The sequence below is a fragment of the Oryctolagus cuniculus genome, chromosome 12 (assembly GCF_051225735.1).
Source record: "Oryctolagus cuniculus isolate XC-2025 breed Fujian yellow rabbit chromosome 12, ASM5122573v1, whole genome shotgun sequence".
NCBI classification, from domain to species: Eukaryota; Metazoa; Chordata; class Mammalia; order Lagomorpha; family Leporidae; genus Oryctolagus; species Oryctolagus cuniculus.
This window is the reverse complement of record NC_142878.1, coordinates 86672499-86697812: the sequence shown is the minus strand read 5'-3', so window position 1 is coordinate 86697812 and position 25314 is coordinate 86672499. Positions and strand designations below refer to the sequence as shown.

Here is a 25314-nt window from a genome sequence, read left to right as displayed (position 1 = left end):
GCATAATGATCAAAATTCAATATAAGGAGTGGAAGAAAAACATCAAGGAAATATCCCAGAAACTAAAATTAAAATCTTTGCAAAGAAATCAGAGGTCCTGCCCAGGACACCCCATATTCAATTAACAGGAGTTCTAGAAGGAAAAAAAAAGAACAAACTAGGGGACACAGGCATGGTAGAGGAGCATGTTATCAAATGTATAAAACAAAATAAATTTCTTGTAACCTAAGGATGTCTCTAGATTGAAAAGCCCCTCAAGTACCCATCACAATAAAAAAAAAAAAAACTACCCATGGCAAGACACATCATTTTGAAATTTCAGAACACCAAGTATAAAAAGAAAACCTAATAGTTTCCAAGAAATAGAATAAAAGGGGATACACAAAGGAGGTAATCAGAAAGGCATCAGGTTTTTCAACAGCAACTCCAGAAGGAACAATACCTTCATAACTGTAAAGGGAAACTTTTTCCTAACAGTCTAATTCAGCCAACTAATCAAGTACAAAGGTACAATAAAAAAATGTCAGACTTGCAAGGAATCAAAAAATTACCTCCCAGGTGAAGAGAGCTAGATAACATACTCTAGCAAAGCAATGGAATAAACCAAGAAAGAGAAGTGGGATCCAGATAGGCAATCAAAGGGTCAAAATCATCAGTAGGTCTAGAGAAAAATGATTTTAAATGGAAGCAGAGGACATAGGCTCTGGGTAGGTCTTTAGAAAAAAGCAGTACTACCAGTTCCGCACATGCTCACTCGGACTTACCCCCAATGGTAAAGCTAGAAACGTGCCATGGAACTCCAAATCCTATTAAGTTGGCAAGTACCAATGCCATCTTACTAGTTAAAGTGATCAGTTTAAATTCATAATCGATCATAAAGATAGGATTAAGTGTCAAAGGGATCACATAAATAAGACCAGTGTCTGCTAATAATAATTGATAGAATTAAAAAGGAGAGAATGGGGGCTGGCGCCATGGCTCACTTGGTTAATCCTCCGCCTGCGGCGCTGGCATCCCATATGGGGGCTGGGTTCTAGTCCCGGTTGCTCCTCTTCCAGTCCAGCTCTCTGCTGTGACCCGGGAAGGCAGTGGAGGATGGCCTAAGTGCTTGGGCACCTGCACCTGCGTTCCAGGAAAAAACTCCTGGCTCCTGGCTTCGGATCAGCATAGCTCCAGCCGTAGCAGCCATTTAGGGGTGAACCAATGGAAGCAAAACCTTTCTCTCTGTCTCTCTCTCAAATGAATGAATGAATGAATGAATAAATTAAAAGGAGAGAACAATCCAACATGAGAAGCGGGATACACAGTAGACTCAGAATGCCAAATGCCCTGAACAGCACTCTGGCCTCAGAATCAGCTCTTAAGGCATTCAGATCTGGCTAAAAAGCCCATGAGAGTTTCTCAGGCATGGAAAGCCAAGGCACTGTGACCAAAAATGACCTAAATGAAAGATCTCTGTGAGTGAGATCCCAGCAGAATGAACAGGCCATCAAAGAAGGAGGTACCTTTCTCTGAAGGGAGGAGGAAACTTCCACTTTGACTATGGCCTTGTCTAAATACGATTGGAGTTTGTGAACTCAAGAGGCTTCCATAGCCTTGGCAGTTCATGACAACAGCATCGGGTGATTACTGATGTCATAAATAAGAGTGTCAATTGTTAAATCAACAACAGGAGTCACTGTGCACTTACTCCCCACATAGGATCTCTGTCCTTATGTGTTGTACTATGCAAATTAATGATAAAACTAGTCTCCAAACAGTACTTTATACTTTGTGTTTCTGTGTGGGTGCAGTCTGTTGAAATCTTTACTTATTATATACTAAGTTGATCTTCTGTATATAAAGATAATTAAAAATGAATCTTTTTTTTTTTTTTTTTTTTTTGACAGGCAGAGTGGACAGTGAGAGACAGAGAGAAAGGTCTTCCTTTGCCGCTGGTTCACCCTCCAATGGCCGCCGCTGCAGCCGGCGCACCGCGCTGATCCTGGCAGGAGCCAGGAGCCAGGTGCTTTTCCTGGTCTCCCATGGGGTGCAGGGCCCAAGCACCTGGGCCATCCTCCACTGCACTCCCTGGCCATAGCAGAGAGCTGGCCTGGAAGAGGGGCAACCGGGACAGAATCCGGCGCCCCAACCGGGACTAGAACCCGGTGTGCCGGCGCCGCAAGGTGGAGGATTAGCCTATTGAGCCACGGCGCCGGCTAAAAATGAATCTTAATGAAGAATGGGATGGGAGAGGGAGTAGGAGATAGGATGGATTGTGGGTGGGAGGGTGGTTATGTGGGGAAAACCACTATAATCTATAAGTTCTACTTCTGAAATTTGTATTTATTAAATACACGTTTTCTAAAAGAAAAGAAAAAAGCAGTACAAGATTAATATATTGAGATGGCTGAAAAACAATATTCATAGATACTTGACAGATTTACAGAAGCATTTTAGATGAAGATTATAGAAGGTAAACTAAGCAACAAGCAACTTTTATTAGAACCAATTATCAACTAAAGGGAAAATAAAATGTTGGACAAGAAAGATCTAATCACTATTAATAAAAAGTATGATCTACAGCACGGTGCGCCGGCCACAGCGGCCATTGGAGGGTGAACCAACGGCAAAAGGAAGACCTTTCTGTCTCTCTCTCTCACTGTCCACTCTGCCTGTCAAAAAATAAAAATAAATAAATATACTTTAAAAATGTATGATCTAACTATATTAGGAAATGGAGAGTGGGGAAAAGTAGACAGTGGCCCAGTGATGTCTTCATTTACTATAAACAACATGTCAAGAAATAATGCCAAAAACTGATAAATTAAGAAATAACAGTGATTACTTACAAGATAAATGAGAGAAAAATCCTACTAGAGCTTTAAAAGGTTGTGTGTGGAACCAGGGCAGAGAGTGAAGAGAGAGGCTGCCACTCTCTTTCAAACCCTTGATGCAATGATTTAACTGTATTTATGTATTTCTTTTCTGAATTAATCTTTAAAAGGTACCATTTGGTGCAGCAGTTAAGATGCCCCTTGGGGTGCCCACTTCTCATGTCATGTCAGAATTCCTGGATTTGAGTTCCAGCTCTGCTTCGATTCCAGTTTTCTGCTAATGCTAACCTGGGAAGGCAGGGGGTGACAGCTCAAGTTCTTGGTTCCCTGCCACCCATGTGAGAAACCTGGATTGAGTACCCAGCTCCTGGCTTTAGCCTGGCCCAGCCCTAGCTATTGTAGGCATCTGGGAAATGAACCAGTGGATGGAAGATCTCTGCCTTTCAAATATAAATAAAATTTTTAAAAAGGTACATCGATATAAAAGTCCTATCAACTCATGAAACTGTCCAAACCATTTTTAATCTTTAAAAAATATCTAAAGTCTATTACATTATATAAATATTAGAAAAGCAGTTTATCAGTTGTGCCCAGGTACCTACTGAATTCTCTACACTGAGAAGATAATCTGCATAGCTAATGGTATGTGTTTTCTGCTAGAAAATATAATTTCAAAGCTGGCCAAAATTTGTCATCTATATGTTAACAGATCCAGATACCTACAGTGCCAGAAAAGAAAGGGCATCTGGTCCTGCTGACTTCTCACACAGAGGCAAATGCTGACCCATAAGGCTGTCCCTCCACACACATACACCGGCTCAAGCATTTTACTCTATTTTTAAAGGGATTTCTGAAATCAGTTTTCAACATCAAATGGAAACAACATGTGGAAGCAATGTGTATAAAACTGGGATGCATAACTAAATGCATTGCTATTCCTTCCGTCACAAACTCAGTCTTGTTCAGATCTACTTTGGTGAAAACACTTAACAGTTATTACAGCATATCTACTCCACCAATCCAGCTTAAATACTGGAACTGTGCCCCTACCTGCAAAAGAGAGAAAATAGCGAGGAGAAGGATCATGACCACTAAAACCAGGATCAGAATGTACTAGTTTTGCCTTTGAAACATCAGACACAAATAACTACAGAAAAATTACTGGGAGTTCACATTGTTTCAGAAATAAGTTCTGATATTGTAGATTAAGCCTCTGCCCGGGTCACGAGCATCCCATATGGGCACCAGTTCGAGTCCCAGCTGCTCCACTTCTAATCCAGCTCTCTGCTATGGCCTAGGAAAAGAGAGGATGGCCCAAGTGCTTAGGCCCCTGCACTCACGTAGGAGACCTGGAAGAAGCTCCTGGCTTTGGATCAACCCAGCTCCAGGCATGGTAGCAATTTGGGGAGTGAATCAGTGGATGGAAGACTTATCTATCCTTCCCTCTATCTGTAACTCTGCCCCTCAAATAAATAAATCTTTTAAAAAAAAAAAACCCTCCCCTATGAAGCTGATTTTATGGAGAATAAAAGCAAAAGCCAGGCCGGCGCCGCGGCTCACTAGGCTAATCCTCCGCCTAGCGGCGCCGGCACACCGGGTTCTAGTCCCGGTTGGGGTGCCGGATTCTGTCCCGGTTGCCCCTCTTCCAGGCCAGCCCTCTGCTGTGGCCCGGGAGTGCAGTGGAGGATGGCCCAGGTGCTTGGGCCCTGCACCCCATGGGAGACCAGGAAAAGCACCTGGCTCCTGGCTCCTGCCATCGGATCAGCGCGGTGCGCCGGCCACATCGCGCTGGCCGCGGCGGCCATTGGAGGGTGAACCAACGGCAAAGGAAGACCTTTCTCTCTGTCTCTCTCTCTCACTGTCCACTCTGCCTGTCAAAAATAAAAAAAAAAAAAAAAAAAAAAAAAAAAAAACAAAGCAAAAGCCATGAATCACTATAAAATTCTGACTTCTAATTTTTCCATTTGTTTAATATAGCAAGATCTGATGCAATTCTGTGCTTTGCCAACAACTTGAATAAGCAAATCCATGATTAAACAGTAGTGGCACTTCAACTTCAAAAAAAGATGAATCAAGTCATAAAGGTAAACATCACTGACCTATAACTTCAAAACAGCAGCAAGTATATGCATTTTATGAAAAGATTCTTATACGTATTTTAAGGAAGCACTCCCTCCCAGAAGTAAATAAAATAATTGAGGTTTAAGGACCTCTTGATATCACAGGCTTTTTTCAGAATGGGTTTAGTATCTGCATTGTACAATTTTGTGTGTGTGTAGTTGTGTAATAAAGGGTGTTTTTTTTTTTTTTTTTTTTTTTTTTTTTACAGGCAGAGTGGACAGTGAGAGAGAGAGAGAGAGACAAAGGTCTTCCTTTACCATTGGTTCACCCTCCAATGGCCGCTGCGGCCGGTGCACCACGCTGATCCGAAGCCAGGAGCCAGGTGCTTCTCCTGGTCTCCTGTGCAGGTGCAGGGCCCAAGCACTTGGGCCATGACCCACTGCATTCCTGGGCCACAGCAGAGAGCTGGACTGGAAGAGGGGCAACCGGGACAGAATCTGACGCCCCAACCGGGACTAGAACCCGGTGTGCTGGCGCCACAGGCAGAGGATTATCCTATTGAGCCGCGGTGCCAGCCTAAAGGTTAGTTCTAAGGATGGGAACAGAGGCTTAAGTTGCTGCCTAGGATGCCAGCATCCCATGAGTGCTGGTTTGAATCCTGGCTGCTCCACTTACCATTCAGCTCTCTGCTAATGCACCTGGGAAAGCAGCAAAGAATGGCCCAAGTGTTTGGACCCCTGCACCCACATGGGAGACCGGGAAGAAGACCTGGCTCCCGGCTTCAGCCTGGCCCAGCCTAGTTATTGTTACCATTTGGGGAGTAAACCAGTGGATGGATAATCTCCCTCTCCCTCTCTCCCTCCCTAATTCTGCCTTTCAAGTAAGTAAGTATATCTCTTTTAAAATAAATAAATAAAGCACAAAGTAGGGGGGGAAAGTATCACATTTGTAGGAATATTTACTGATAAGCCTGGAAACTCTCTATTCCTTTAAAATCAATGTGACTGGGGCCAGCGCTGTGGCAATAAAGCCACCACCTGTAGTGCTGGCATCCTATTTGGGCACCAGTTAAGAGTCCTGGCTGCTCCACTTCCAATCCAGCTCTTTGCTAATGGCCTGGGAGAGCAGTGGAGGATGGCCCAAGTGCTTCTGCATCCATGTGGAAGACCCTGAAGAAGCTCCAGGCTCCTGGCTTTGGATCTGCACAGTTCCGGCCATTACAGCCATCTGGGGAGTGAAGCAGCGGATGGAAGATCTCTATCTCAATCTCGATCTCTCTCTGCCTTTGCCTGTTACTCTGCCTTTCAAATGAATAAATAAATCTTTAAAAAAGTAATGTGACTATGAAGAAACAAAGAAAAAATACAAACTAGTGACAAACTTACTTACAAGCATACTCTAAAGAATTAAGTGCTCAATATTTCAGAAAATAAGCACCTGCATACTCCAAAAGCATCAACTAGTTGAGCTTTTTAAAAACAGCTATTCTAATTTTTAAAAAAATATTTATCTGAAAGGCAGAGTGACAGAGAGGCAGAAAGAGAGATATTCTTCCATCCACTGGTTCACTCCCCAAATGGTGCAAGTGTCAGAGCTGGGTGGATCTGAAGCCAGGAAGGATCTCCCACATGGGTGCAGGGGTCCAAGCACTTGGGCCATCTTCCACTGCTTTCCCAGGCTATAGCAGAGAGCTAGAACGGAAGTGGAACAGCCAGGACCCGAACCAGTGCCCATATGGGATTTTGGTGCCACAGGCGACAGCTTTACCCATTACTCCACAGCGCTGGTCCTGTTATTCTGATTTTTTAACAAAAGCCAAAACCTGGAATTATTTTTATAACAGATTGACATAATTTTCAAACCTGACCTATTTTTCCCAAAATCTCAATTATTCAAAGAAATGACCCTGAAAAAAATATGTTTAAATGAAGTACTAAAAAGCCTACACACAAACAAAACACTCAATATATATAAAATAAACTATGTATCTAATGGCAAGGATGTTGAGGTTGGGCTTTGTACACATAAGATGAATTTGATCCTTTATAGACACCACAGATCTAAAGTATCTCACTATTAACATCCAAAATAACTCACATGGGAATGAATTAATTTCAAATCAAAGGACATTTTACTATATGAAACTAAAATTAAAAATTGGTCAATCAATAATATAAGTGTTAACTTCCAGGTCTCTAAGCTATATAGCTTTATTTTAAATATCCAGTATCATAACAGAACATTATTCTTAGATGACATCTTTCAGTTATCCCAGGGAAACATTCCATCATAGAAATTTTTTTTTTTTTTGACAGGCAGAGTGGACAGTGAGAGAGAGACAGAGAGAGAAAGGTCTTCCTTTGCCGCTGGTTCACCCTCCAATGGCCGCCGCTGCAGCCGGCGCACCGCGCTGATCCTGGCAGGAGCCAGGAGCCAGGTGCTTTTCCTGGTCTCCCATGGGGTGCAGGGCCCAAGCACCTGGGCCATCCTCCACTGCACTCCCTGGCCATAGCAGAGAGCTGGCCTGGAAGAGGGGCAACCGGGACAGAATCCGGCGCCCCAACCGGGACTAGAACCCGGTGTGCCGGCGCCGCAAGGTGGAGGATTAGCCTATTGAGCCACGGCGCCGGCTCTCCATCATAGAAATTTATTCAGAAATTTCAATTTGGTTTTCAAAAACTTTGATCAAACTATTAAACCTGAGGGGCCAGCATTGTGGTACAGTGGGTCAAGCCACCACTTGGGGCACCAGCATCCTATATCCAAGTGCCAGTTCCAGTCCTAGTCCCAGATACTCGGCTTCCAATCTAGCTCCCTGCTAATGCACCTGGAAAGGCAGCAAAGGACGGCCCAAGTCCTTGGGTCCCTGCTGTGCACTTGGAAGACCAGATGGGCTCCTGGCTTTGGCCTGGTCCAGCCATGGCTATTGCAGACATTTGGGGAGGAAAATAGTAGATGGAAAAATTTCTCTCTGCCTTTCAAATAAATAAATCTTAAAAACAAAAAAAGGAAAAGAAAACTTGGGAAGTCAGTAAGGAGAAAGATGTTTATAAAAGAGGTGGGCACTGTGGCACAGGAGGTTAAGCCACTACTTGGGATACCAACATCCCCTGTCAGGGTGCCAGATGAAATACCAGATACTCTGCCCACTTCTTTTCTTTTCTTTAAAGATTTTATCTATTTGAAAGAGTTACAGAGAGAGGTAGATAGAGAGACAGAGGCCTTCCATTCACTGGTTCACTCTTCAAATGGCCACAATGGCCAGAGTTGAGTTGATCTGAAGCCAGGAGCTTCCTCCAGGTTTCCCATGGGGGTTGCAGGGGCCCAAGGACTTTCCCAGGTGCATTAGCAGGGAGCCGGGTCGGAAGTGGAGCAGCCAGGACTTGAACTGGTGCCCATATGGGATGCCGGCACCACAGGCTGGGGCTTTAACCAGCTGTGCCATGGCGCCGGCCCCTCTGTCCACTTCTGATCCACTTTCCTATGCCTAGGATGCAGCCTACAATGCCCCCAGGTACTTGGGTTCCTGCCACCCTTGTGTGAGATCCAGATGGAGTTCCCAGCTCCTGGCTTCAGTTTGGGTGTTTGGTAGATGAACCAGCTCTCAATCACTCACACTGTGTGTGCACACAGGGGTCTCTGTCACTCTGCCTTTCAAGTAAATAAATCACACACCCAAAAAAAATTAATGGGGCCAGTGTTGTAGTTTAGCAAGTTAAGCCACCACTTGCATTGCCAGCATCCCATATGGGCACCGGTTTGTATCCTGGCTACCCCACTTCCAATCCAACTCTCTACTAATGTGCCTGGGCAGGCAGCAGAGGATGGTCTGCGCTTAGGCCTCTGGCTTCAGTCTGGCTGGGCCAGGCCACGGCAGCCATATGGGGAGTGAACCATAGGATGAAAGATCTCTCTATCTCCCCTTCTCTCTTTGTAACTCTATCTTTCAAATAAACAAAATTGTATTTTGAGAAAGTTTAAAAAGCAAACTTTTTTTTTTTTGACAGGCAGAGTGGACAGTGAGAGAGAGAGACAGAGAGAAAGGTCTTCCTTTGCCGTTGGTTCACCCTCCAATGGCCACCACGGCCGGCGCACTGCGGCCGGCACACGGTGCTGAACTGAAGCCAGGAACCAGGTGCTTCTCCTGGTCTCCCATGGGGTGCAGGGCCCAAGCACTTGGGCCATCCTCCACTGCACTCCCTGGCCACAGCAGAGAGCTGGCCTGGAAGAGGGGCAACCGGGACAGAATCTGGTGCCCTGACCGGGACTAGAACCCGGTGTGCTGGCGCCGCAGGCGGAGTATTAGCCTATTGAGCCGTGGCACCGGCCAAAAAGTATACTATCTTATTAATTATACTAAACTTGCAGGAATATGACAGTTAATTGCTAGCCTGCTCTTCCTGGTAATGAGACAGGACAAAAACAGTCAATAAAATTAAGAATCTATAGAGTAGGTTAAGGATTAACAGTCAATCCAATTTCTACAAAGAAGGCTTTTCTCTTTTAAAGATTTATTTTATTTATTTGAAAGACAGAGTTACAGAGAGAGGTAGAGACAGAGAGAGAGGTCTTCCATCCGCTGGTTCACTCCCCAAATGGCCACAACGGCTGATCCGAAGCCAGGAGCCAGGAGCCTCCCCTGGGGTCTTTCACATGGGTACAGGGGCCCAAGGACTTGGACCATCCTCCACTGCTTTCCCAGGCCATAGCAGAGAGCTGGATCAGAAGAGGAGCAGCCGGGACTAGAACGGCGCCCATATAGAATGCCAGTGCTTCAGGCCAGGGCTTTAACCCGCTACGCCACAGCGCCAGCCCCTAGAAGGCTGTCTTGAGCTCAGCTAGAACAAAATAAAAACAACAAGAGAGAATCTCTCAAGAATAGAAAAAAGCTCAGTGATAGAAGCTATTCAATCCTAGAGCAGAGTATAAAGTCTCCAAACAAAATCCACTTGGAGATTTATATATATATATGTATGTATGTATATGTATATATATATAAGACATTTTGTGTGTGTGTGTGTGTGTGTGTATATATAGTATATAATTATTTGAAAGGTAGCATGACACAGAGAGGGAGAGAGAGAGAATCTTCCATCCACCGTTTCACTCCTCAAATGTCCCAAACATCCAGAGCTGGGCCAGACTGAAGCCAGGAGCCAAAAACTCCACCTAGGTCTCCCCCATGGTGGTAGGAACCTAAGTACTTGGGCCATCATTGGTTGCCTCTCAGGCCCATTAGCAGGAAGTTGGATCAGAAACAGAGTAGCAGGGACTTGAACCAGCACAATGATTTGGGATACAGGCATCCCAAGTGGCAGCTTAACCCACTGAGCCACAGTGCCTCCCTCCATTTTTTATTTGTTTATTTTTTTGAAAGGCAGAAAGTGAAAGAGAACATGCAAGAGAGCACTCTCCACTGCTGGTTCACTGCCCAAATGCCTGCGATGGCCAGGGCTGTGCCAGGTCAAAGCTTAAAGCAGGGAATTCAATCCAGGTCTCCTACGTGGGTGGCAGGGACTCAAGTATCACCTGAAGCCTGAATCAGAAACAGAGTCAGAACTTGAACCCAGATATTCTGATATGGGGCGTGTGCATCCTGAGTAGGATCTTAACCACTGAACCTCATGTCTGTACCTGGTAATCTGTTAAAAACTAGAAGCTCCTCTTAAAAATAAACTCTCAATTCCTCTTTAAAGGAATTTTCAGAATTATATTAGCTAGCATTTATTGTAATTGTGAAGCATCTACTACTTAAAATAGTTGCAAACTTCATTTTTCAATGTCCAGGTTTAGCTTCAACAGGTTTTTAAAATTTCAAACTGCCTTCCTAAACTCTGGATCTTATACATCTGCAAATATCACACATGTATAGTTCTCAGTGCATTTTAAGAGGAGGAAGTTTGTTTTAAGCTCTGCAGTCTAAAGACTATAATTAACTTCTACAGGAAATACAATTGGAAAATCCTAGAATATAACTAAATGGAATCAACAAAGTATGTTACCTAAAGGCAAAGATTTCAAACCACTTCTGAGCTACCACAGGCAAAAGCAAAATGTCATACCAGAAGAATTCTCTGCCACTCCACAACAAAACACTTCCAAGAAGAATCTCTTCTACCAGGAATAAAATGAAAATTAAAAAAAAAAAAAAAAAAAAAGGTGGTGGTGGGGAAGCGGGAACTCCAACAGCTGAAACATATTTTAAAATAACCAAAAGCTAATCACCTCTTATCCATAGCTCTATGGAGGCTATTTTATTATGTCTGAACTAAAGTAATATGCATCTTGGTCCACAAAAAAATTAAATCTGAGCATAAGGAAGTTGACATTCCAAATAGCTGTTTTCTTCCAATTATATTAGCAACTCCTTGTTCCAACCTGCCAGTACTTCAATCAACAAATAGGTTTGAGGAGTAACCAAATACTGAATTTTAAAATAAGTAATTTTCAAGATGTGGAATTCACAATGTATTTTCATGCCAAAAATCTTCAAAGGAATTAGATCAAGTGTCACTTAAAACACCCACATCCCACATCCAAGTGACTGGGTTTGAGTCCCAGCTCTTCTTCAGATTCCAGCTTGCTGCTAACACATACCCTGGAAGGCAGCAGGTGACTGCTCAAGTACTTAGGTCTCTGCCACTCATGAGGGAGACCTGGATTAAGTTCCCAGCTCCCAGTATTGGTCTGGCCCAGGCCCAGCTGTTGGGGCATTTGGGGAGTGAGCCAGAGGATGGGAGATCTCTGTCTCTTTGTGTCTTTCAAATAAATAATTTAAAACATTTTTTTTTTCTGAAAATGTAAAAGCTTCAATTGTATTTGAATTTAAGCTTTGGACTATCTTTAATACCTCCAAGCATCTTGAGCAATTCTTAGCCTTTGTCTTAGTTTCATAATCTATAAAACAGGAAAAACTAAAGGATGGGCAGTTAATTAAATTAGTCAGGATTGAATGCTAGCAAACTGCTTTGAAGTCACTTTATGTTGTTCTCTGTTCTCCTCCTACTCAGTGAAACTAATGGATGAGAAAACATCTGGAATCACTATAGATAATAACATCTGCAGACTCAGAGCAGTTAAAAAGATGATCTCTATTTACAAGTTTCTAAGCCAAGGTTCATTCAACAGTCTGCAAGGATTTCAAGAAAGGACTGCAATGAACAATTTTTAGGTGAATTTCCTTTCAGTCTCAAAGATACCTACACTCTTACCTATACTGTCAAAACAAGACTATTACACAGAATTCTCAGAGCATCTTAAGAGGTCTTGGCACAAGGCAATTCTAGGTGAGATCAACAAGCTGTTCCTGTGGTTCACGCTAGTCTCGGCATCCTAAACTGTCAATCAAGGTAAGCTTCATCACAAATACATCCTCCAAAAATTACTAGCCCCTACTGAGAAGCTATCCAATTACTTCCTTCTAAGCCATCTGTCCGGGAAAGCTCTATTAAAACACCTAGAATGCAAGTGCTCTCCTGTCTAAAGAGACTATAAATAAACACAGAACACTAAAATATTAAACTGTGTATCTTACCCACTCTAGATATTAACAAACTACCTAGTGAATCTAATGCGTAGGAAGAACACAAAACTTGTAGGTAGGTGGTAGGAAACTACAGCTTAATCAAAGGAGATTTATTTTTTTCAAACAAGAAAAATATATACAAACAGGTTCAAGAAAGAGGGGAAAGCTTTAAAAAAAAAAGGCAAGTTGGGGAAATATACATGTAAATTATTCTCTGATGGAAAAGGGACTCAATTAAATTTTAAAACAGGAATTTAAATTACCCACCAAGCTACAAACTAAACTACCCATTGGTCTAGTAACTGAGCTATAAACACTATAAAAACATAAATATTTCTAAATGTAATTTGAAGATTTCGAAATTAATCTTTTATATTCCAGTAGAGAATAAAACTACCTAAGTTTCAGGGAGGGAAATGTAAGATGCTTTAAGAACATTAGGCTAATGGTGGGGGGCCCGGCGCTGTGGCATAGCAGGTAAAGCCGCCGCCTGCAGTGCTGGCATCCCATATGGGCGCCAGTTCAAGTCCTGGCCACTACACTTCCGATCCAGCTCTCTGCTATGGCCTAGGAAAGTGGAAGGTGGCCCAAGTGCTTGGACCTCTGCAACAACATGGGAGATCCAGAAGAATCTCCTGGCTTCGGTTGGGCCCAGCTCTGGCGGTTGCAACCATCTGGGGAGTGAACCAGCAGATGGAAGACCTCTGTCCCTCCCTCCCTCCCTCCCTCTCCCTCTCTCTCTCTGCCTCTGCCTCTCTGTAACTCTTTCAAATAAATAAATCTTTAAAAGAAAAAAAAAAGGCTAAAGGTGTAAAAGCAAAAAAAAAAAAAAAAAAAGAGAGAGAGAGAAGGAATTATTTTGAGGATAAGTGAATAACAGGAAACCAAAGAGTTTAAATTCTTCCCCCAACTGTATCCTTTCTGATACGCATGCCATGAGAGATGTCTTTTATATACTATCGATACTATTTAGGAATAATTTTCAATCCATGTGTCAAAACTTATTCACAACAACAAAATTTTAAACTTAACCCCTAGACTGAAGCCTCTAAGAAACACAGGAAGCACATTTTAAATTTCAGGGTTTCACATCTACTACCTATTAAATAAAGTCTTTGGAAACAGGCTGAGGCTGTTTTTGACTGTGGAAAACGCTAGAAAGACAACTCTATAAATATTACCCCAAAAGTTTAAATTCTTTAGAAAGGGATATAAGATTCAATATTCAGAACTAAAGTGAAAAAAATGTTACCTATCCACTTATTTCAACTGCCCCACCCACATTTACAATGAACATGTCCACCTGCCCATCTGTGAACACACGTTCAATGTGGAAACAACTTAACAGATAAATCATTTGATCACAACCCAACCAGTTTGCGGACTGAAGTACTGGGAGTGAGGGCTGGGGAAGCCCACTACTTCGTATTTCCTTTCAACATAAAGTTGAAGACCACTCCAGCCATTCAAGTTCCTTCATTCATCAACAAATGTTTACTTAGTGTTCTAAGTTCTAGACATTTAACAATAATAGAATGCTACTTTTTAAAAAGCCATAAATGCATTTGACCTATGATGAACAAATGACTGATCCTAAAATATTTAGAACCCTGAGCAAACAAGAGTCTTCTTTAAATGCAGAGTGTGACAGAAATGATACAATATAATACATCATTCCATCAAGTGATTTCTTTCTTTTACCATAAGATGATCAACCCGTTACAAATCTGTCACCACTGATGAAAAATAATCAGCCCCTCATGATACTAAATGAATCTTTAAGAAAAGGAGGGGGAAGGAATGTTATCTCCAATATCTACTTAAAATTATACAACGTTTATTTGACCTATGCTTACTTTGCTTGGACAGAGTAACATAAAGGCAATGTGTATTAAAACCTTAAAGAGACACCAACTCTTTGAAAAATTAATCAGGGAAAAGTGCTCACACCTGTGCTATTTTAAAAACCTCCAAATTAACTGGCTATTTAACCTAAATCCTTGATGTCCAAATGCTTGGTCTTTGACTATCCTTAGTTATTAAAACAGTTGTGTTTGGGGCTTTAAAAACAACAACAACAACTTGGCACCCCTCCCCCCCTGTATTTTGTAAACTCTTTCACCCACAAAAATAAGGAATGCCAAGCTTCAGCTTCTGAAAGTAACGTCTGTGCTGGTAACAAAAGCTTGAGAGAATGCCCTAATTTTTATTTAAAACTTTTTCATTTAAAACTAGAATGCCTTTAGCAACAATTAAATCCAAATCAGCTTTTACCTTATTAGGTATTGCTATTTTCAACATTCTACCTTAAACCACAACAGTTTAAGGATTTAGCTTCTAAGCAGTTAGCTTCCTGTCTCTCCCCCAACTAGATTAGACTTTGACTTTTTTGAGAGCAAGGGACTCTTAGATCCCATGATCTGTGTCCCAGCTAATACATTTCAAAAATTCCAAGTCTCGTCAAATACATAAACTGCCAGGCTTAAAGTCGTAAGGGTTTCTCTAATTTGTAAAAGCTATTTTGACAAGAGCAGGTGTCTTGACCTGTTACAATAGTTGTACAGCAACTCAAAAGGGTTTCCAACACCCTTTCAGGGAGTCTAGAAGGTCAAAAGTATTTTCATAAATATCAAGATGTTACTTTTATTGTTTATCTTCATCTCTCACACACATGCAGTGGAGTTTGAGAGGCTACATGATGAGACTGAATACAAAAGCAGATATGAGAATCTAGCTATCTGTAAAGCTAAACAAAAGGAGTTGCAGAAATATAAAATAATGGCATTTTTCGCTAAATTTTTATGAAAAATACATTTTACATAAACTGTCATCTATGTTAACAGATACTGACCTAGTTGCAAATCAATTTAAAAATATACATGTAGATGTTTTCTGTTTTAATTTAAAAAAACAGATTTATTTGAAAGGCAGAAAGAGAGCAATCGAGCAAGCTATCATCCATCCACTGGTTCACTCCCTAAAAAGCTGCAACAGCCAGATCTTGGGCCTGGCCAAATCCAGCAGCCAAGAACTCCATCTGGGCCTCCGACATGGGTACAGGGACCCAAGTACTTGGGCCACCTTCCCAGGGGCATCAGCAGGAAGCTGGGTCAGAAGCAGAGCAACAGGGATTCAGATTGGCATTGCAAGCAGAGGTTTAACCTGCTGTCCAACAATGCCAGCCCCTCAGTGTTAATTTCTAATACAGCATATATCAATACTTTTAAGCCACAGAAACGAGGGCTCTTTGAGTTCTCAGTAATTTTTTATAAAGGGGGTCCTGAGTACAAAGTTTGAGGATCATGTAGCACACAATTACATAACCTAACACATAGTGCAATTCTAACTATAATTACTTCTTAACCAACTCCTAATCTTGTTGTGTTCTCTATCTCCTTGTAAAGCATAATTTAGCATAAAGCCAGTCTGTGCAAGGCCCCATTAAAAGAGCTTTACAGAGTTGACTGAGTTATTCAGTCTTCTTTGTAGAGATGTCCTGGCCTATAAGAGCATCTCTTACCTGGATAGGCTAGGGGGTCTCTCAAAGTTTTCACAAAAAAATTACCTTGTTCATCCTAACAACAACCTGTGATATAAACATGAAGTACTGTCCTTTACAGATGACATAATGAAATTGATACTCCAACAAGACAGAACCTCTTGTCCAAGGATGTACCACTAACTGGTAAAACCTAGGATGTTGGTCTTCTGCAGTGTGGCTGGCTGTCTCTCAGTGGTGTAATTGCAAACTCCCAAAGACAAAACAGATTTCTTCCACCCCCTCCCCCATCCCCCATCCCCCACTTAAGAAGAATGTACTCAGATTCAATAGTCCATCACAGAATTACTCAACACCTTGGCTACCCTTTTGCTTCCCCATCAAAAACAAAAACAAAAACAAACAAACAAACAAAAAAACCGGAGTTCAAGAGTGTTGAAGAAAAAAGAGTAGAATACACAACACTCCAAAACGATGAGTTAGTTAAGGTTCACAGATTTACTAATCATTTGATCCTTGAAACAGGCAGGCAAGGACAAGATCAAACTTAATACATAACACTAGATTGTATCAACGAATGGCTGCCACCAGGCTAAAATGGGAGGCCCACATGAAATGGCTTCAATTTAGAGTGTGGTCAGAAGGAAAAACCCACACACAGAGTTGTGAAACTAGCTGCATTGGTTCCACCAACCCGCAAAGCAATGTCAGAGGCAAAGCTTGTTGCAAGAGGGAAGATGGCACGCTACCCTTTGGACAGATATCACCCCTCCCTGAGGGCAAAACAGACCAGCTGATTCTTGTTATCAGCAGAAGTCTCTCAGAGGGGCCCCATTTTAACTTAAGAGACCTGGATTTTCCTCAAGAGACCTGGATTTTCTGCAGCTCTACTCCACAATCAAGTGGATTCCCTGAAAGAGGCAAGACTGAGTCACAACAGGATATCGGCCACTTGCATAATTCTCTTCTTTTTTTAGATGCATGTGCCCAGTGGAGCCATTTTTAAGTCTGATGTGATTTTACCTAGGGAAGGCTAAAGGTGTACTGTCCACGTACTACTCCTGTAGTCTGTACACCAGAGGAGCAAGAGTACTTCCTCATCAGGTGTGCTTTTCCTAGTATTGACTTTGGGCATTTGTTTTTCAGCTCCCTTTTGGAAAAACAAAATTGCCAGCGCTAGCACCACAGCTATAGTTAATGTACCACCAAGCAATTAGCAAAGCTACACACACACCTGGTTTGCTCCAGACTCAACTTTCACCGTTGAAGCTCTATTTGTAGGCAAGCGCTAACTCATACCAGTTTCTACACCCTCACAAAAGAACTGCAATACTGCAGTGTGAAACCAATTAACCAGTTACTTTTTACGGGATTCACACAGAAAAAGGTATCCGACGCTAAACACCCGAGAGCTCCCGGAAACCGCAGTGACTGCCATCATCCTCAGGACATTTTCCTGAGTACTCTAACCTCTGCTTTTCTCCGCGGACGCAATCATCAAAACTGTCAAAAGTGTCGTTAACGCAGTCTCACCATCTTCCCAGCTCCGACCCACCGTGAGAATGTCACGCGGCTCAAACGCAGCCCTGCCGGTCTTCTGTCTGCAAATGAACTTAACATCTTCCTAGTACTCGATTCAAACTGCAGCCCCAACCACCAGCAATCATCTCGCAGCTAATAAACAAAGACCGGCGGCGGCACCCAGGGCCCTACCAGGAAGTAATCAAAGCCGTGTGGCCGGTGCGACCCTAAGAAGTCCCCAGAGCAGACAATGAGAGCGCGCACCAGGGCTACCCAGGAGGCCAGCGGGAGGGGTTAAAACGCTCGAGCTACTCAAAAGCGTCACGCAAACCTAGTAACTGTTTTACAGCGATTTCAGACAACCCGAAAGGTCCGCACGGCGAACTCGAGCCACCGCTCCAAAACAGCTGTTGGCTCGTTAGCTCTCCCGAGCCTGTTTTCAAACTGCACCCTCCCCGACCGATTCGCGACTCCGAGTTGGGCCGCCGGAGCTGCCCAGCGTCTCTCCAGGCTTCGCGCGGCCGGACCGTGGGCGAAGGGAAAGGAAGCGGGGCGCCGGCGGGCGAAGGGCCCCGCGCGTCCCGCAGCCCGAGACAAAGCTGTGCCCGCAGAGCGGCGCCTTTCCTGTCCGGTCCACGGAGAAACGCGACCCGGGCCCCCGCCACACGTGCGGCCGCCCAGTGAAGGCAGGACAGTCGCCCCCCACCTCCCCCACCCCGGGCCCTGGACCCGGGACCCCGCGACACGGCCGAGCACAGACCCCCGGGCACGGCAGGGCGCGGCAAGGGGCGCGAGCCCCGGCTCAGGCTCCGCGCCCGCCGCTGCCCCCCGCGCGCCCCGGGCCCCCCGCGGGCTCCCGCCCCTCGCGGGCCTCTCCTTCGCCGGCCGGGCCGTCGGGCCGCGGGAAACAAAGGAGCCGCCGCCGCTCCCGCCAGCGCCCGCCTCACTGCGAACCCCTCCCCAAGCCCGCCGGGCCCGGCTTCCCCTCACCCTTCCCCGAGTCCGCGCGCCGGCCGCCCGCAGCCCCTAGACGGCAGGCCCCGCAGAGCCGGGGCCTCGGGTGCGCGGCCGGGCCGGGCCGGGGCCGCACTCACCGCTGCAGCACCAGGACGACGGGGACCCGTTGGGAAACTTGGCTGAGTCCGGAGCGATGCAGACGCTGGAGCTGAGGTGCGGACACTCCATGGTCACGAGGAGGGCGGCGGGGAGGATCGAGGCCCCGGGACCCGGCGAAGGGGAGCGGAGGGACTCCAGAGGTTCCGTCTGGGGTCGCTCCTCGCCGGGCGCTCGGCCGACGGCGGCTGCGTCCCGAGCCCTGCGTCAAAGAAAGCGAGGGCTTCCGGGCGCCGGGTTTTACCGCACGCCGTCTCCCAGCGCCCCGTTCCGTAGAACGTGGAACTCCGAGATCCGGGTTCTGCCGTCACCACCGGCCCGCCGGCTTCCGCCTTCCCAGGCTGGACCCGCCCCCAGCCCCGCCCCCGGCCCGGCCCCGCCCCCCTCGGGCCGCCCCCGTGCACACCCGCACGGGCGGGTGGCGTAGCGTTCTGAAGTGGCTTTCCCGACCCCGCGGCTCCGAGGGGCCGCGGCTTCCCCCTGGCTCGGGTCGGCTGCGCCTCCTGCGGTCCCGTGGCGTGGCGTGGGGGGGTCTGACTTAGTGGTGAAAAAATCTGTGTGGAAGAGGGAAACAAGCAGGACGAGGGCGCGTCCCCGGGCAGCCCCGTGCTGAGTTCGGAGCACTCGGCCTGAGCCGGCCGCCGGGACGCTGCGCCGCGGGGCCGGTCTGTGCCACCCGCGTCTCCATGCCGAGGGCTTCGCCCCGGCTGCGGAGTATACGCGACCTGGGGTTTGCGGAGAGAAGGCCTTGTCGGCAGGTGCTAACAGGGGAGGGACGCGACACTCGTGGGCCGCCCGCCGCCCTCTCTCAGCAGGCGCCTCACACACAGCCCCCCGTTCAGTGCCCCCCGACTCACTCCCAGCCGCTGCCCCCGTCCCCCCTTCTGTACGGCGGGAAAAGCCGACGCTGTGTTTGCTAATCGGTGCCGAGCTTGGATCCTCGGCTCTCCGACCCCCTTTTGAGAGGGGTAGAGGGGCACAAGGGAGACCCCGGAGGGGCCACACGGGCTGGCGCTCCGCGGCCTCGAGGGTGTCCGAGACTCGTGCAGATGTGGCCTCCAAATTGGGGCTCCTCGCAAGGCGGGCACGGGGAACAGGCAGACATGTGGCAATCCTGCGGGCAGGGCGCGAGGAGGAGGAAGGAAGGTCAGGAAATGATTAACAGGGCCGGGCTGGGTAGTGGTTAGAGCCGGACACCGCCCCAGGGACGCCCCCTCGGGGCACTTCTCCCTGTGCCCCCCCCCGACACACACGCGCGCGCGCGTGCACACACACTCACACGCTCTTCTACCTGATGGTGTCCGCCCACCTGCCGATCCCACCCCCCAGTGGTAATTCGGATTCCTCAGTCAAAGCTCTTCCGTGGCTTTCCAAGTTGCCTTGGTTGCCGTCAGAGCAAACCTCGGTCTCTGGATTTTATGGCAGTGGGGAGTTGTGGAAAGTGCAGGTGCCCAGGAAGCCTGGCCAGCAGGTGTTCAAATCCTAGCCTTGTGGCCTCCCTGATGGGCAGCCTGAGCTGGAAGGGTACTCAGCTCCCAAGCAAGAGCCGAGAATTGCCACTCCCTGGTGGAGGGCTGACAAATTACCAGCCTCACGTTTTTGAGAAATGACAGCAGGTACGGGCTCAGCTAACCTGGGGAGGGGGAGGGGGATAAACAATATCTGACCTTCGCTCTGGGGCTTCCACCTGTCTCCTCCTGTCCACCTGTTTGTCTTTAAGGCTGGCTGACCAGCCTCGCCGTGTCACCCTCCCACACCCTAGCACCATGGGACACACACTGACTCAGGCTGCCTTCCACACTGGTGTATCAGGTTCCTCTTTTCACCCTTGCAGAAACCCATGTCCTGATCCCTTAGCCCTCGCTGTACACATCGCTTCCTGGGGGACGCCTCTTCTGACCCTGCTGTACCCTGGGTACCTCCCAGGGCATGAGATGGCAGTGTGCGCCGCCACCCTAGGCCTTCTAAAAACCCTCCTAAGCACCTCATTGTCTAACGTTGGGCTTCCCCTTCTGGGAGGTCCACAAGGCAGCAAGCAAACCTCTGGCTTCCTGCTTTTTCCCTGTGTAGGGCACGGAGGGAGCACAATCAGTGGGTGTTCATAAACGACCTGAGCCAGCCGGGTCTACCAGGGGAGAGGCTTAGGAAGTGACCCCATATATGCCAGGAAGTTGCCCCCACCCCCAGAGATGATGTCTGAATTTCCTGTCGAGTCTGCGATTATGATTTTAGCGGGGTCAGGAGTAAAAAAGTAGCGTGTAAGGTGTAAACTATTTTTTAAGCTTCCTGGAAGACCCTTGGACCTCCCCTTTAACTCAGTCCCTCCCCCCCCCCATAACGGAGTCATTCCTAGGTGCTGGTCTATCACGTATTCCCACAGCAGAAGTCACCCATTGTAGGGATCTCAAGTAAGAGGACCCCTGCCCTGTCCCCAATACCAGGAAGCAAGGGCAAATCCTCCCTCGCCTGTGAACAGCCTCCCAGGCACGGTGAAAATTTGTAAAGAGCAGGACTTGGACTTGTGTGCACACATCTGCGACACACCGATCCCTGCTTCGGATGAGCCTGCTTCCAACATCACAGCAGGACGCCTTTTGCTTTCTTTCTATACTAAAGTTATATTTTGCCCCCCCCCCTTTCACCTAATTACTTTTGAAGTGCCATTTTCTCGAACGGAAGATTTGTAGGATTACAACTCAAGATAATTTTGCTAAGTACAGATTGCTTCATAGTGAAGCTTGTAATTACTTCCACTGAATCTGTCTGCATTTTTGTGTGTTACAGTCTTTATGTTGTTAACAAATCCATTGAAGCAATCCAGAAACAGCAAGAATTTTTTTGTGGGGGGTAGGATCTTATTTCTAAAATAATGTTGGATTTTCCTGTTTGGCTTTATTGCTATTTAAGTTGTTATGCAAGAACTGAAATGAAAAATTCTTAGAATTATATTTCTTAGAATTTTTTGTTTAAATAAATGTACCTTATATATTTTTTAAAAATCCTAGGTGTGTTAGTGTCTTCCCTCTCTAACTGGAATAAACACCTCTGGCGCAAGGTCTTTATTGGAGTCCTGCCTGATTGCACATCAGGGATCCCCACCCTGGGGCCGTGGCAAGATGGCTCTCTGACGCGGTCTTCCCTGTGTGTCCCTGAAAGTTTTCAGAATTGAAGGCAGCGGAGGGAGGGGAGGGAAAAAAAAAAAAAACCCGCAGTGAGTCAGTGTGTCAACGGGGAAGACCACGTGGCTGCCTGGGAACTCTGCCTTTTCAGTCGCTCGCAGCCTCAGCTGCAGCTAACACAGCGTCCGCTGTTCGGGGCTTGGCCCGCATCCCTAAGGCACCGAGGGGGCTCCGGCCGCGCCCGCTGGACACCCGGGCCCCGCGTGCAAAGCCTGCCGGAAGCGGCGGGTCTCTTTTTGCAAAGTGTGCGTGGTGTTTGTCAAAGAGGGGGAGGAATGGCCAGTAACGATCGTACGAGCTAAAGCACAGACGCGTGGTTACTAGGGGAGGTGGGGCGGGGGGCACACGTTGCGCGGGATCTGCCCGAAACCTCAGATGGCAACTTCTGACAGTGGTTCTTCAGCAGGACACAAGGCGGACTCCGCGGGCTCCAGCGAGGCTCCTTACATTACTGTTTAATGATTGACCGGGGAGGTTGCTCCAGGAGTAACGCCTCCGCCTCCTTGAAACCACGGGTCAAGAGGGGCTGTAAGTGCCCAAAAGCATGGAGGAAGGGCGGGGGTGAGGATCACCCTCTTCCCTTGCTGTTTCCCTGTCTGTCCATCACCGTTCCCAGCAATGACAGCAGGCCTGCTCAGCGCCAGGCTCTGGTCCCCGGAATGCCAGCTGACCCTCAGTAATTGCTTGTTGAGTGACTAAAGGAAAGAAAGGGGGTGGCCGTGGTCGCCGGCCAGCTCTCACCCTCCCACGAAGGACTCCGGGCTGTGATATTCACCCCTCTCCTCCCCAGGCTTCTGCGTCACCTCCTGGCTTAAAGTTCCTCAGTGACTCCCTGTCCCCAGCAGCCTCCTGCTGTCACCGTCACCTGTTCCCCTTTTGGTAAGGCTTTTTTTTTTTTTTTTAAACTGCTCCAGCAATACCTTAAAATAGTTCCCTCCTTGGAGAAAATGGGCTTCCCCGCACTTCTGCCTCTTCCCCTTCCCCCTGGCCGGCTCCCTCTCCTCTAGGAAACACGGACCCTCCCCTGTGCACTGTGTGTGGGGAAGCCCCCACCACTCACCACCCAGACTGCCAAGGCCTCCCCCTGCCAACACCACCCATTTAACCCTGCTGCTTGGGACATGTGCTTGGTTTTCTGGTCCCAGTTCAGTCTCCCTTGGGAACAGGTTTTTCTTTTTACCTGTGGGTTCTCAACACCCTGGGTAGCAATAGCAGATATCAGCAAATGATTATATCAGTTGGTTGAGCTTTGTTGGAAGTGCCTTTTTTAAAGTAATTACATCGGGGCCGGCGCTGTGCTGTAGCAGGTAAAGCTGCCGCCTGCAGTGCCGGCATCCCACAGGCACCGGTTCGAATCCCAGCTGCTGTAATTCTGATCCAGCTCTCTGCTATGGCCTGGAAAAGCAGTGGAAGATGGTCCAAGTGCTTGGGCCCCTGCACCCACATGAGAAACCAGGAAAAAGCTCTTGGCTCCTGACTTCAGATCAGTGCAGCTCCGGCCACTGCAGCCATTTGGAGAGTGAACCAGCAGATAAAAGACCTCTCTGTAACTCTGCCTCTCAAATAAATACACAAATCTTTTAAAATAAATAAATACATGGCATGTCCTCTAGATATTCAGGGACCTCCACTATTTAAGAACAGAATCATATATTTGTGTCCTAGCAAGGTGCCAGATACTCCAGTAGTTTGCATGTCTATGTTTCTCTCTCTCTCTCTCTCTCTCTCTCAAGATTTATTTTACTTATTTGAAAGGCAGAGTTACAGAGACACAGCAAGAGACACAGTGAGACAGAGAGAGATCTATCAGCTGGTTCACTCCCCAGATGGCTGCAATGGCCAGAGTTGGGCCAGGCTTCAGGCACATCAGCAGAGAGCTGGATCAAAAGTGGAGCAGCCAGGGCTTGAGCCAGTGTTCATGTGAGATGTAGGCGCCACAGGTGGTGATTTAACTCGCTGCACCCCAACACTGGCCCCTGCATTTCTTCTTTATCACAACAAACTTTGAAGGCAACTAGAGTGCTGGTTCTAGGACCAGCGTCCCTTCTGATTCCACCTTTCTAACTCTGAGAGGCAGCAGGGTTGGCTCAAGTACTTGCATCCCTGTCACCCACATGGGAGACGTGGATTGAGTTCCTTGCTCCTGCTTTGGCCATTGCAGCATTTGGGGAGTGAATAGGAGCTCTCTTGCTGCCTCTAAAATAAAAATTTAAAAATAACCTTGAGAGGCAGAGATGAGGGGATATCAGAAAATTTGTGGAAATTTAATTAAAAGATAAGTTTATTTTGGTACAAAAACTTGTGAAATCTGGGGTGGTGGAATGCAGATTAAGCTGCCACTTGGGGTTACCCACATCCATATCATAATAGCTAGGATCAAATCCCACCTCCACTTCCAATCCTGCTTCCTGTTAATGCACCTGGGAGGCAGATGTCAATGGTTTAAGTATTAGGGTTCCTGCCATCTAAATGGGTGACTGGATTGAGTTCCAGACTGCTGGCTTTGGCCTGGTGCAGCCCTGGCTGTTTTGGGCATTTGAGGAATGAACCAGGGGATGGAAGATCTCTATCTTTCTCTGATACTCTGCCTGTCCAATCAATGAAAATAAATGAAGTTTAGGGAAAAAAAATATTTCTGAGCTTCTCTTAAAAATTTTAAAATCCATGCATAGTTTTTGCATAAAATACATTTTCCATGAATTTCTGAAGACTTGTGCTATTTTCTCTTTTACTGATGAGAGAACTGAAACTCCTAGAAGGCTAGGGGGCCAGTGTTGTGGTGTAGTGGGTTAGGCCGTCACCTACAGTACAGAATCCCACGAGGGCACCGGTTCAAGTTCTGGCTGCTCCACTTCTAAGCCAGCTCCCTGCTAACGTGCCTGGGAAATCAGCAGAAGATGCCCAAGTCCTTGGGCCCCTATATCTGTGTGGGAGACCCTGACGAAGCTCCAGGCTCCTGGCTTCCACAGGGGCTATTGTGGCTGTCTCTTTCTCTCTCTCCATAACTCTATCCCTCAAATAAATAAATCTCTTTTTTTTTTAAGGTGGTTAAATAATCGAAGAAATCTACACAATTAGTAAGTGGTCATTATCAAAGAAGGTGAAGTCTCACCATTGGCCCACACAGCCATGCAGAGGACTCTACAGCTTTAACATGGGGGAAGCCAAAGTTTCTAATGAGGAAACTCAGGTATTCCAGGACACAGAAGAGCCTTCACCTTCTGAGGGCCTGGAGAAAGAATCGCATGTGTTCGGTAACCACTGTCATAACTGTTATATCATTAACGTCCTCATTTGTACTGTTTTTAACACTTCCCTCTTTATCACCGGAAGTTCCTGTTGTGGAGGAGATGAGGTGGTTTGTTTCAAGACCCACTTTGCAGATCCAGTACTGAGAGCTTAAGCAGGCCGGTGTGGCCCTACCTCCAAGCAGCTCTTTGACAGTGAATATCCCTTTTTCCCCAGGGCCCCAGGCCTCCCAGGCATGAAATCAGGGGCTGAACTAAATGACCACCAAAGCCCTGTTCTCTTAATTGTGAGGGTAACGTCACAGGTAAAGGGCTTGGGACTTGGCATACGCTATGTCTATTTCCATGAGAC

General features: G+C 46.6%; 1 protein-coding gene and 1 long non-coding RNA gene across 16 annotated transcripts in view; one reads left to right on the top strand and one right to left on the bottom strand.

Moving 5' to 3' along the window:
- The window catches only part of USP3 (ubiquitin specific peptidase 3), a 100648-nt gene extending 81770 nt beyond the window's left edge, over positions 1-18878 (bottom strand). The window contains exon 1 of one of the 15 annotated variants that reach the window (XM_002718174.6): positions 18517-18878. In XM_002718174.6, coding sequence (XP_002718220.1) covers positions 18517-18607 — 91 coding nt within the window. In that variant the 5' untranslated portion in view covers positions 18608-18878. Of the gene's footprint in view, positions 1-17434; positions 18018-18412 lie in introns of those variants that run through there. The other 14 variants (XM_070054360.2, XM_008268922.5, XM_089310534.1 and 11 more) reach the window with 14 other exon arrangements.
- Positions 18879-22118: 3240 nt separating this feature from the next.
- On the top strand, positions 22119-24895 carry LOC138844699 (uncharacterized). The gene is made up of 3 exons (XR_011380933.2): positions 22119-22242; positions 22505-22593; positions 24759-24895. It is a non-coding gene; the product is annotated as an uncharacterized LOC138844699 (long non-coding RNA).
- The last annotated feature ends 419 nt before the right edge of the window (positions 24896-25314 follow it).